Source organism: Pangasianodon hypophthalmus, chromosome 11 (assembly GCF_027358585.1).
Source record: "Pangasianodon hypophthalmus isolate fPanHyp1 chromosome 11, fPanHyp1.pri, whole genome shotgun sequence".
Taxonomy (NCBI): Eukaryota; Metazoa; Chordata; class Actinopteri; order Siluriformes; family Pangasiidae; genus Pangasianodon; species Pangasianodon hypophthalmus.
Window position 1 is genome coordinate 27,279,392 of NC_069720.1, and position 12,657 is coordinate 27,292,048.

General features: G+C 40.2%; 1 protein-coding gene across 6 annotated transcripts in view; it reads right to left on the reverse strand.

Moving 5' to 3' along the window:
- Positions 1-1,529: 1,529 nt before the first annotated feature.
- Positions 1,530-12,657, reverse strand: part of dagla (diacylglycerol lipase, alpha) — a 34,149-nt gene continuing 23,021 nt past the window's right edge. For all 6 annotated transcript variants that reach the window (XM_034308611.2, XM_034308612.2, XM_053238361.1 and 3 more), the window contains 2 exons: positions 7,433-7,596; positions 1,530-4,521 (listed from right to left, as the gene is read on the reverse strand). In XM_034308611.2, coding sequence (XP_034164502.1) covers positions 3,438-4,521; positions 7,433-7,596 — 1,248 coding nt within the window. In that variant the 3' untranslated portion in view covers positions 1,530-3,437. The remainder of the gene's footprint in view (positions 4,522-7,432; positions 7,597-12,657) is intronic.

Genomic DNA, 12,657 nt, shown 5'->3' on the forward strand with positions numbered 1-12,657 from the left:
TCATCTTACTGTCAGTCCAAAATAATTATAATATTACAGGGTGTTATATGTCATCTTTGCCACAAGTCTTTGGCCCATTCTACTGCCAGTGTTTGTCTAAGGAGATTGTATGAACCTGTTAGGAATGGCTGTGGCTCGAACAGCTGAACTGTGTATATACACCGATCAGCAATAACATAATGACCACTGACAGGTGAAGTGAATAATATTGATTATCTTGTTACAATAACACCTGTCAAGGGGTGGGATATATTAGGCAGCAAGAAAACAGTCAGCTCTCGAAGTTGATGTGTTCGAAGCAGGAAAAATGGGCAAGCGTAAGGATCAGAGCGACTTTGACAAAGGGCCAAATTGTGATGGCTAGACGACTGGGTCAGAGCATCTCCAAAACAGCAGGTCTTGTGGGGTGTTCCCGGTATGCAGTGGTTAGTACCTGGGGGCAGTCGTGGCCTAACGGATAGAGAGTCAGACTTGTAACCCGAAGGTGAACCTGAAGGTTGTGGGTTCGAGTCTCGGGTCCGGCAGGGATTGTAGGTGGGGGAGTGAATGACCAGCGCTCTCTCCCACCCTCAATACCACCACTGAGGTGAGACCCTTCAGCAAGGCACCGAACCCCCAACTGCTCCCCGGGCGCTGCAGCAAAAAGGCTGCCCACTGCTCCGGGTGTGTGTTCACGGTGTGTGTGTGTGTACTTGGATGGGTTAAATGCAGAGCACAAATTCCGAGTATCGAGTCACAAGTCACTTCACTTCACTTCAAAAGTGGTCCAATGAAGGACTACCGGTGAACTAGCAACAGGTTCATGGGCGCCCAAGGCTCACGTTTTCTTTTACATCGCGTGGACAGCCAGGTGTGTGTGTGTCACTTACCTGGGGAAGAGAAGGCAAAAGGCTGCACTATGGGAAGAAGGCGAGCCGGTGGAGGCAGTGTGATGCTCTGGACAATGTTCTGCTGGGAAACCTCGGGTCCTGGCCTTCATGTGGATGTTACTTTGACACGTACCACCTACCTGAACATTGTTGCAGACCAAGTTACACTCCTTCATGGCAACGGTATTCCCTAATGGCAGTGGCCTCTTTCAGCAGCAAAATTTGTTCAGAAATGGTTCGAGGAACATGACAAAGAGTTCAAGATGTTGACTTGGCCTCCAAATTCCCCAGATCACAATCTGATCGAACATCTGTGGGGTGTGCTGGCCATCAAGTCCGATCCATGGAGGCTCCATCTCGCAACTTACAGGACTTAAAGGATCTGTTGTTAGCGTCTTGGTGCCAGATACCACACACACCTTCAGGGATCTAGTGGAGTCTATGCCTCGACGGGTCAGGGCTGTTTTGACAGCAAAAGGGGGACCAACACAATATTAGGCAGGTGGTCATAATGTTATAGCTGATTGGTTTGTATATGTTCAGTGTATATATGGTCATCTCGGGGCTTTGCAACATGTCATGACTGAACCTTTGAAAAAAAAAAAGAAGGAATAAATGAATGAACAAATCAATAAATAAGAGAGCAATCCAGCACAAAACTGTCTGAAATCTGTATTGTTTTATTCTTTTACAGGCAAGGTACTTTGTGTGTGTGTGTGTGTGTGTGTGTATGCAGGCAGGTTTTTAATACATTCTCATTCATGATGAAAAGTAAGTACTGGCAAGTTATCTGGCAACAACAGAAAGAAATGTGTTTCTTCTGAAGATCAATGGCTACTATTACTGATTCTTTTAATAAATCAGCTTATATGCACAGATAAAATCCCCCCCCCCCCCCCCCCTTATAATATATACTCCATATAGCTATAGATTTCAGATAAAGTCATCACTATGGTACAGGATACAGCCATTTTTCTTAATAATGTCCAAGTGGAATATTTCTTTATCAATTATTTATTTAGTTAGACTGAAAACGAGATGGGATTTACTTGCATAAAATAATCACGTGAAAAAGACAGCTATTCACGATCACTTAGGAAGGAAGTACAGCAGTGGACGCTGAGGGTACGAACGATCTGAGCAGAGGTGAGAATTTGTTCAGTTTTTATTTAGATTTGCAATGAAACAAAATATAAGATTATTCTGTCATAGATCTTAAAGAAAAATGGAGGGTTCGGGGGGTACTTACTTTCAGAAAGTTTAGCAGTAGTTTCAGTAGCAGTGTGCACTTTGTCATCTACCTAGGGCTAATGTGTGTGTGTGTGTGTGTGTTTGAGCACCCGGTGTGTCGCACTGCTGTACTTTTCCTGTTCCTACAGACACAAGATGAACTCCTGCTATTATTTAAAAAAAAACAAAAAAAAAACAGGTCCAACGGAAAAACACTTCATTCAGAAAAAATAGAAAAAGGCAAGTCACACTGTAACAGTTACTAAAATATTCATAAAGTTAAACCACCAAGTAATGTATTATAGTCATAGCAACAGCAGTAGAAATGATAAAAATGCAGATATGAGAGTGAAAGAGAAAGAGAGAGAGAGAGAGAGAGTCCCTAAAATGACCAGTTACTGCTACGCGTTCTTGAATTGTGACTCCTAAAATAAAAAAAAAATTGTTCCGTTACTTTGTGATTGGTGTGCATGCCCCATGTCAGTGGATTTATACGGCAAAATATATGTGGAAAAAAAATACCAATAAATAAAATATCAATAAATCCATGTTGTTGTTTTTTTTTGTTCATAGGTCATTTCCTACACATATTTGGCAGGGTAATATTGACAAAAAAAAAAAAAAGAGTCAAAAAGAGTTATAAATAAGCATTCATTATTTTCCTCATGCACACCAAAACAATTGTAAATAAAAAAAATGGCCCCTACACTCCAAAGGGCGCGATCGTGAGTGCTGCCCGTTACACATGCCCAGTGAAACACGTCACACAATCTTCAATCCGAAATCTGAAAAGTGTAGCATAGAAATCAGTATCTTTCTTTCATCTCTGTTCTTAAAAGACCTGAGGAAATGTCACTCCATCTGCGAACCTGGAACTCATCTGTCCATCGCCTTTCACCATCCGAACGTGTTCCCTGCAAATCTGCAAATCTTTAGACATGTATTGTTCAGTGGCATTAATGCAAATGTAAACATAAGATTGGACTTGATGAGAATTTTGTGTCGTTTGTGTGAAGCTTCTTCCCCGTGACATGATATTGTGTCCTCGATTTTGATAAATCCATGCCCCAGGCTGTCGTAACAGTGCACGTAGACTGCATTCAGTGTGTAAACGTCCAATGATGGTACAAAATGAGGTTTTCAAAACGCTTCCAGTGAGTCCGCGGTCTCAGCCTGGATGTCTTGAACAGGTTGCTACGCATGCATCTTTTTAAAGCAAAGATATAATTCCCCCATGCCACCACTTACGGTCGAGAAGGAGCTAAAGAGGGGACAAACAGGGAAGTAAAATATACAGACACCAAAAAAAAGAGCTGATTTCCCGAAGTCTACGTTTCACTACACTATGGATGATAACGTGTTTTCTTCAGCGTAAGGAGAAGCAGCGGAAGTCCGTAGCACGGTGTGATTGACGGGCGAGAGGTCATTCATCTCTCCAGATGAGGATAAAGGGAATGATGGAGAGAGAGAGATGCCGGACGAGGGTTCAGCGGAGCCGGCGAAGGTCCGAGGTGGCTTAGGGACGAGATTGGGCTCGAGTGTGGCTCTGGCCAGTAGTTGCCGCTCGCTGTCCAAGTCCTCCATGCGCTGTTCTTCTGTCTGAACTGAGGAGCCACGTCCCGATTCGGATTCATTGTCAGAATTGTCCGGAGGCAGAGAGTCGCTTCCGTCTAGCTTGAAGAGGGAATCCAGATACTGAGCAAACTCCAGCACTGCCTGACTGGTGTTCCCATTGGACAGTGGAGCCACTCTGATCTCTTTTGTTTTCTTCTCCTCTTTCTTCACACCTTCATTTTTTGGATTCTCTCCGCATTCTTCCTCTATAATGCCAGTCCAAGGTGCCACAGGACTTGAGTCCTTGCTGTTAGACCTCTGAAATGCTTCAAAAGTCTCTGATTTGGCACGCAAGAGCACCTTCTGCTGGCCTGGGTGACCCTCACCGATCTGTTTGGGGGCAAACCGAGGAAAATGGCCACCACGGTTGGTTTGAGAGAGGGTACGGCCTTGATTAGAAGGTACCACAAGTTCGGGAGAGAGGCTGTGGCTTTCATTGGGAGGTAAAGCGAGTTCTGGTGGCGTGGGGCAGCAGGGCCCGGTTTGGCCTATAAGTTCTCGCTCAGGTGAGGCCTGAATCAGCTCGGTACGTGAGCTCAGGGATGGATTCTCCTCAGGAATTGGGGCGTCAAGGGGGAAAGGGAGTGTCCCAAGACACGGCGAGCCTCTGAAAGCAGCTGAAGAGCGCCGAGAGTCCATGCTGTAGACAGAGTCGACATCCGAAAGGCTCTCCATCACAGCCAGCGGAGCCTTTCGCTCCCGCAGCTCCAGGGCCAAGCGCTCACGAGCACCCATCAGCACCACAGGCACGGCTGGAGGAGGGCACTCCGAAAAACCATCCAGAGAGATCTCGGAGCGAGCGCAGGAGCTACAGGAGAGGAGGAAGTGGACAGGGGAGGGAGCAAAAGCGATAGATATATAGAAGCATATAGAAAAGGTTGGAAATCAAAAGAGAGTGAAGGATAATGTATAATAGTATAATGTAAAGGTGAGGAGAAAGAGACAGGGAAGGAATAAGAAGGATAAAGAAAGCACACAGATGTATGTAAAAAAAAAAAAGTTGGATTAAAAGACATTGGAGAAAATGATATAGAGAAATTAAGGCACATGGAAAAACAGAAAACATGGCCAAGAAGGTAGAGGGAGAAAAGGGAGAAAAAGGGAAATGCAGGTTAAGTTAATGCCACAGGACTTCATCTACGCTGTGCTTCTCTACTGAACCAAAGGGGTCGAGGGGGAAACTGAATACTACCATACGTCGTTCCTCTGTAGTGTGCATGAGTGAGAGAGGACAGGGCCCATGGTTAAGATGAGACAGATCATGTGTTCGCAATAGGCCTAATTTTCCTAAATCCAGATAAACAGAACATCATAAGCTACTCTAACTTTGTGCGCCATCAAGCTACAACTACTTGAAATCTTAAGAATCATTTATGATTCATACTACATTATACTACATGATACACTACATTATACTATATTATATACTACATAACCAACATCAGAAATGGGTTTTATTCCAGCCAGATCTTCTTATCAAATAATGTGGGGTTTTTATTTAACAAGCAACAAGTGTCACAATTATTGGCACCACTGTACTTAGTACTTTGAGCAAGCCCCCTCCCAATATAAGAGGAATCTCGTCCTTAATACAGAAATCTCTCCAGATGCTCCAGGGTTGTAGATCTGTATGCTGTCGGTGCTGTGTTATGTATGTTATGTAGTTTTTTATCAGAGGAAGCCAAGGTTTCATTTTAAATCCCTTGGTACTTCATGGAGTCTATGATGTCCATGTATCCTAACAAGGTTCCCAGGGTTAAAGTTCCTAAACAGTAGGATTGCGTTATTTTCTGTTTATCATATTTATGCCAAATCCCTGAATCTTTGCCAAAAAAGCTCTATTTTATCTCATTTGACTATAGAACCTGATTCCAGTCCAAGTTCTAGTAGCGTCTAGTGAAGCCCAGGTGCTTACAATTGTCATCAGATGAAAGAAATGGCTTTGTTTCTGGCATGACTTCTGAATAGTTTGTTGGCATGGAGCTTGAGGCTGATTGTAGATTTGGAGACATGGTGACCCACCATTTTCTACAAATCTCCAACTCTTCTCTTTGAAGAATTTTTTGCCTCTCTAACAGCCCGGTTGTTTTAAACCTCTTATATAACAGTGAATACGGATATTTTCAGACATGCCACTGTTTTTTTATAGCCATTGTTTGATTTATGAAGGTCAACACACTTTTATCTCATTTCACTCCCCATGTTGTTGAAAGGAAATTTGGCCTCTGTGTCACTTCATATTTATTTCCCAGTGAAACAAGATGTCATGGATGACTGTTTAAGAGTTCCTAAACACTTCAGCAAGTATAAAATGAATGGGATAATTCTTTTGTTCTATTGACATTTTGTTCATACAAAATTTTTATAAGTGTCAATAATTGTGACATGTGGTCTTGTTTTTGATAAGGGTTTTTTTTTTTAAATTTTGACTAGAATTTTTCTTATATTTTATTCCATTTTCTCTTATATTTTAAACAAATTAACCTCCAATTTTTTCCATCTTTTTTTTTTTTTTAAAACTGATCTTGACCAAGGGTGCCTATAATTCAGGAGTTGGCTGTAGGTAGATATATAAGTGCTGACTGCAGTTCAGTTCTGTCAGAGTGAAAAGAACCACCCCTAAGCAGATAATTAGTAGGGTGATGGATAATTCTCAGCAGAGCAGTGACACTGAAATGGTATGAGTGTACCACGCTGGGGTTTTTAAATACTCAGTGTCACTGCGGGAAACAGTCCACCAACCAAAAACATCCAGTTCACAGCGGTGCTGTGGTCAGAACCTGACACTGATGAAGGGTAGAGGATGATACACACACATACACTAAACCCCATAATATTGAAACATTGGTAATATTGATAACTCTGAAGGAGCTGAAGAGATCCACAGCTCAATTCTATTCAATTTAATTTATATAGCGCTTTTCCCAATGGACATTGTCACAAAGCAGCTTCTACATAAATCTAGATATAAATTTAGATCCCTAATGAGCAAGCCAGAGACAACAGTGGCAAGGAAAAACTCCCTGGACACGTCACTCGCAGGACAACCATAGTCTAGACCCTCCACATACTGGGCTTAATGGGAGAGTGGGAAGAAGAAAGCCCTTGCTGAAGACTCAGCAAGGAGACATGGAAAAAGGTTTTGCAGTCTAATGAGACCAAAACTGAACTTTTTGGCCTTGGCACAAAGCACTTTATTTGGCAGAAACTCACCCTGAGAACACCATCCTCACAGTGAAGCATGGTGGTGGTAGCACCATCAGGTTCTCTGACTAATCCCCTCTTTACCCAGTCGTTGACTTTTGATTGACCGTCTCATCTAAGCAGAGCTATATTTTTTTTCCCCCGTTTTTTTATCTTTCAAAGCTTGGGATATTATTTTATAACCCAACCATGATCGATACTTTTCCAGAACTTTGTCCTGGACTTGTTTTAATAGCTTCTTGGGCTTCATGATGCTGTTACTTTAGGGATATTCTCTAATGAACTGTGGAAGAGTTGTACCTATCCTAAGGTCATGTGACATTTTAATTGTTCATCCATTCAACTAATTAGGTGACCTCTGATGGCAATGACACTTTGATATAATGAAAACCACGATAGTTGCATCATACCATGAATTTATCATACCACCATTTCAGACATAACGACCATGAAGCTGATTTGACTTATGTATACATTAGAGTGTAAAAGCCTGTAGGTGTACTAGCAGAGCTCACCGGACGCTGCTGTTTCTGCGGTGTTGCGTTTGTGGTGTGGGCTCGTGAGAGTTGGAGACTCCGTGGAAGTAGGTCTCGGCATTCAGGTCCACTTCTGTTGGGCTAACCATGATTTTAGCAGCAGACAGAAGAGCCGTCTTGCCCTTATTGTAGTTTTCCAAAACCTAAAAGTAAGACGGAGAAGGTGGGAGGGAAAGGAGAACTGTATAAGGAGTAAACCTAAAATGAGCTTTCGGAAAGACGAGTGCATATATGAATAAGATCATCAGGACACATTACTTATATATGAATAGTCTATATACACACTTTATACAGTATATATATATATATATATATATATATATATATATATATATATTTATATATATATATATATATATATATATATATATATATATATATATATATATATATATATGTATATATATTATTAATGTGCGTGTGTGTGTCCCTGGTACAAGTGTATTTCAATGTTGGTTAACTTTAATGTTGGATCACATCAAGTCATTAATCCTTTGAACTACATCTATATTGTATTCACACACACACACACACACACACACACACACACACACACACACAACAATATGTCATGCTGAAATGTGTGTCTTGCACTGTAAGTACACTCAAAACACCATGGAATACCATTTGGGCTAATTTTAAATATGACACAGTTAATTAGCTTTATCGTCCCTTTAAGTCCATGAAAAGTTTTTTTTCCCCGCACAGAGGACAGAAGCAGAATTATTTCTGGATATAATTACACACACCACTTCTCTGTAAGAAGCGTAGAAGCTGAGTGCTTGGTCAGCTTATCCTTCAAATTATAGCCATGTTTTCTTTCCAGGACAGCACATCGAATGAGCTTATTACAAATACACATTGAGATTATTTTATTAATTCGATCATTTGCAATACCAAAATAAAAGTGTAATAAAATAGACAAGACATTATGATTTATTATAAGCTCTGTTTAGTATGTATTAAGTTGTGCGCACTGAGTAACTGATGTTAATAAGGGTGCGCTGGATCAAGTGCTATTCTACGCGCTGCTGAATAATGAGCGTGGAAGCCATTTTGTTCGACTGATACGAGACTCCTAGTAGATTTATTTCAACGCTCCCCATTATCTCATTCACGTGTCATCATATTAGACATTTTTTTTATACATTTTTTCACAGCAAAGGAAAAAATAAAGCTATTTCCTTGTGTAAATATTGACATAATATTAGAATTTTGTACATTTCCTGTCTATTCTTGTCACTAATTATTACTTTTGTGTATGAATTGCTTCATTCAAATAAATTTGTCTCTTGTGTTATGCTTAAAAATAAACATACTGTAGATTCCAGCGTAACATTATACAGTGTAAATGAGGTACTGAACGTACTGTAAGTAATAAATACTGAATAATGTACATAATGTTACTGAGAAACATTATTATACAGCAAGTGTATTGTGGAAGTATATTGTCCATGAGATGAAGAGACAAACCAGCATGCACACACACACACACACACACACACACACAATAACCTCGACAATGAAAACACATCCACTACAGTCACACAACCAATAAGGATGAAATGTTGTCGGTTTGTTTATTAGTAAGATTAAAACATGTTAATGAGATTATTCACAGAATTCACAGAAACATGAATGAATACGTGTAAATGAAATGTGGTAAGAAGGTTAACAAAATGGAAAATATATATATAATATATAACATAGACATAATAATAAGCTTGTACAATGCAAAAATAAAACACAACTAACACAAAGGGGAAAAAAAATGACACTAAATAACACTCCATGTTTGTGTTAAGGGTTGCATTTATAAGCCTGTGGTTTTTAACCCTGTAGTGAAGTAACATATGTTTTAGCTCGAGCGCTAGCGGAATGTCGTACTACATATGATCACCTTCAGATCAACTGAAGTTGAAGATTATTTAAAAAAAAAAAATAGTGGCTGAACCCATCTGTGTGGCATTTATTTAGCAAACGCTATAAACGTTGCTATCGAAATAAAGATCTGTTGAATCAAGCCATTGAAGATTATTCTTTATATAAAACGCTGACGTGTAATCTTATGTAAACATGTAAAATATAGACGCATGGCACACTGAAGCAGATTACACTATAGCCATGGGAAATACTCAATGCTGATTGGCTGGCAGATGTCATCTTGGTTGCATCTTGACACTATGTAACCATGGCAACAACCATAAATAGCTTTAGGCCTATACTGATAAATGAGAAACAGGAAAATCAGAACATGGTGTGAGTTATGAAGAGGCAAAACATATGGTTTCAAGACTATTAAGTGTTCATGGGGTAAGTGTGAGGACGCCCCTAATGTTCAAAAATGTCCAGAACAGTGTATAAGAGTGTATAAATACAACACTGTACACTGCAGAGATATATGCGCTCCATCGACATCATGCACAGCTTGACATCATTAAGAACATTCGGGGCTTCCGTAGACCATCTCAGATTATAAAAAACAAAAAGGCCTGAGGTATCGAGCTTTTCCGGATGGTGTGTGTGTTTATAGTGGAATACTAATCTGACATACTGTGTAATATATGATTCAGCTTTTCACTGCAGGTGTTTAACTGGAGCATAGCTGCATAAATCAGTAGCACACACACTATCACCAGTGTAAACACACACACACACACTCTCTCTCTCTCTGAAGTGCAAGTGAACTATAAAGCAAATGAAATACTCAAAAGAGGAGTGAGAGGGTTAGAAATAAAGAGGGAAAGAAATGAAGCGACTCCACGGCGACACACGAAACCACAGACGGGTTGGAGATTTAAGATTTAAGATGTATTAAACAACAGAGTGAGCTCTATGGAAAAAGACAGAGAGAGAGAGGGAGAGAGAGAGAGAGAGAAGACAGGATTGAAGCGGAGGGCTGGTTGTGCGATTCTCACCCTTCACTGAACATCAATTACAGACTGCGCAGGTTCAACACAATCGATTAAAGCAACAAGTATAAAAACGTGATGCAGGGCAGCTAATGCTGAGCAAAGCAGGTTGAAGGATTTGGGATCTTGTGCTACTTCCGGGAATGTGTATATGTGTGTATATGTGTGTGTGTGTGTGTGTGTGTGTGTGTATATGTGTGTGTGTGTATGTGTATAAAGCTGCTGCTATGCACAAATTGTCCCGGTGCATTAACCCAAAGGGATGTGTTAACCTGATAAACGTGCAGCTACAAGGCCGCTGTACCTAATAAACAGGCCGCTCAGTGTATAATTAGTGTCTCTAATGGAAGCATGGCTAACAGAACGGCTAAACGGTCTTATGGAAGAGTTTAAACATCTTAGGAACCGATCTCTGACAAGCCTAACTAGATTTCTGGCTTGAGAGATCTTGTGGCTAATGGACTATATGAGAAGCAATTTAATCCTTTCGGGCCCTTTGGTGCTCGGTGGCTAATGGAGGCTTCGTTCGTAGTAACGTGAGGAAGAGTATCGCTTAAAGAGACTAGCGAGGACTACAACAGGAAGTGGACAAATGGTGTAATAATACGTCATTGTTGTTGTTGTTGTCGTAGCAATGGCACACTGAGTGTGTTCCAGTCCCAAACCACGGTATTTAGTAAATGATGCTAGCCTGCCAAGTGCTTGACTGCTGCGATGGAGTGCTCGTGGTTACTATGACAACTGGCTACTTCGTATGGCTATGTCCCAAATCGCGCCCTACTCATTAGCATGCGCTTAGTATACCGACTGCGCATACTTATTGGCTTGTTGTCATGGCAACTTGGAAAATTTTCTTGCAGCAGCTAGTTATTTATAAATACTATTTGTTACGCGTGACTTTTTTTTTTTTTTTTTGCTAAATAGTTGGAAAGAGCAGAGCATTATTGAAAAGGTTCAGCAAAACACGAAACTCCTCCTGAAGGCAGTTGATGAGCCAAGCTTCGTTTGGTGTCCAACGTTTGCTCCTTTACTTTGTCACTCGAGTTACGAGGTTTAATTGTGTATCCCACTGCTTTATTTTTTCCCCCCGCAGTTAAAGTAATCCCAAAATATACTGGATGTATAGTGGAAAAGTTTCATGCGTAAATTATTTCCATGCAAATCCAAATTTTTTCATATTTTCTCTTTTTTTTAACCCTAAAATTGCATGATATATGAATTTTAAATCAGTCTAAATATTAAAGAGTAATAAAAAATAAAAAAGTAAAAAAAAAAAAAATCTTTTACGAAATTTTTAACGTTCAGATCGAAAATAAGACATTATCGAACGTCATTAAACGTCATTAAACGTCATTATCGAACATACAAAATGTACACAGTTTAGGACTGGTCCCAAAAACACCACTTAAAAAAAAAAAAAAAAAACGATTTTTTTAGATAAAAATCGAACGTAATTTTAAAAAAATGTTATATAGAAAGTTAGTAAATATGGAGATCAATAAAAAAAAATTCTTGAGACTTTTACGTTAATTTACAGTAACGCTCTCAAGTCATTTGGAGGTGATTTACATCTTATATTTTAGTAAAATATTTTTTAAAAAAAAGAGTCTTAAACTGACTAACGAGTGTGAAAACGATGCACGAAAGGGTTGATCAAGGCTAGTTTATGGCTAATTTTATAGGAACTGTTGTTTTTTTTTCGTAAGGTGCACGTGTAGCTCTGATTGTAAATGCGATAAAGTTGTGACGTTATTGAAGAACTGAATGCGCTCCAATGCAGGTATTTACGGAATGTTTTTTTTTTTTTTGGGTGACGTCGACTTCCGTTATTCGCTAGCTCCAAAATAAAGACGCAAATTTGAGACACCAAACATCCGCTGGTGTAAAGGATCTTCTCTCAGATTAACTCAGAGCGCTGATTAATTCTGCTGAAGCTGAAGGAGAGACTGATGATGTTGGAGATGTTGTAGGTGCTGATGTTGGTTCTGATGGATTAATGGTGACGTTGAGCAGTGAAGAACTTTCCTGCTGCTGCTGCTGTTGCTGCTGCAAAGGGATTTGTGTGTCTGGAAGGGAGTCGGCTGAGGGGACAGGGGAGAAATTGAAATCAAACGAGTCATGGGAGAGTAGAGGAGTGAGGGAGGAATCTGGAGGAGTCTGATCAACAAAAATCGACGCTGGAGCACGAGTCTCCTCGTCCTCAGCGGCAAAGAGCTCTGAAAGGTAAAACGGGTTTTCCAGCACCTGCGGAAACATACCAAAATATGTTACTTACTATCTGACGTCGACAAG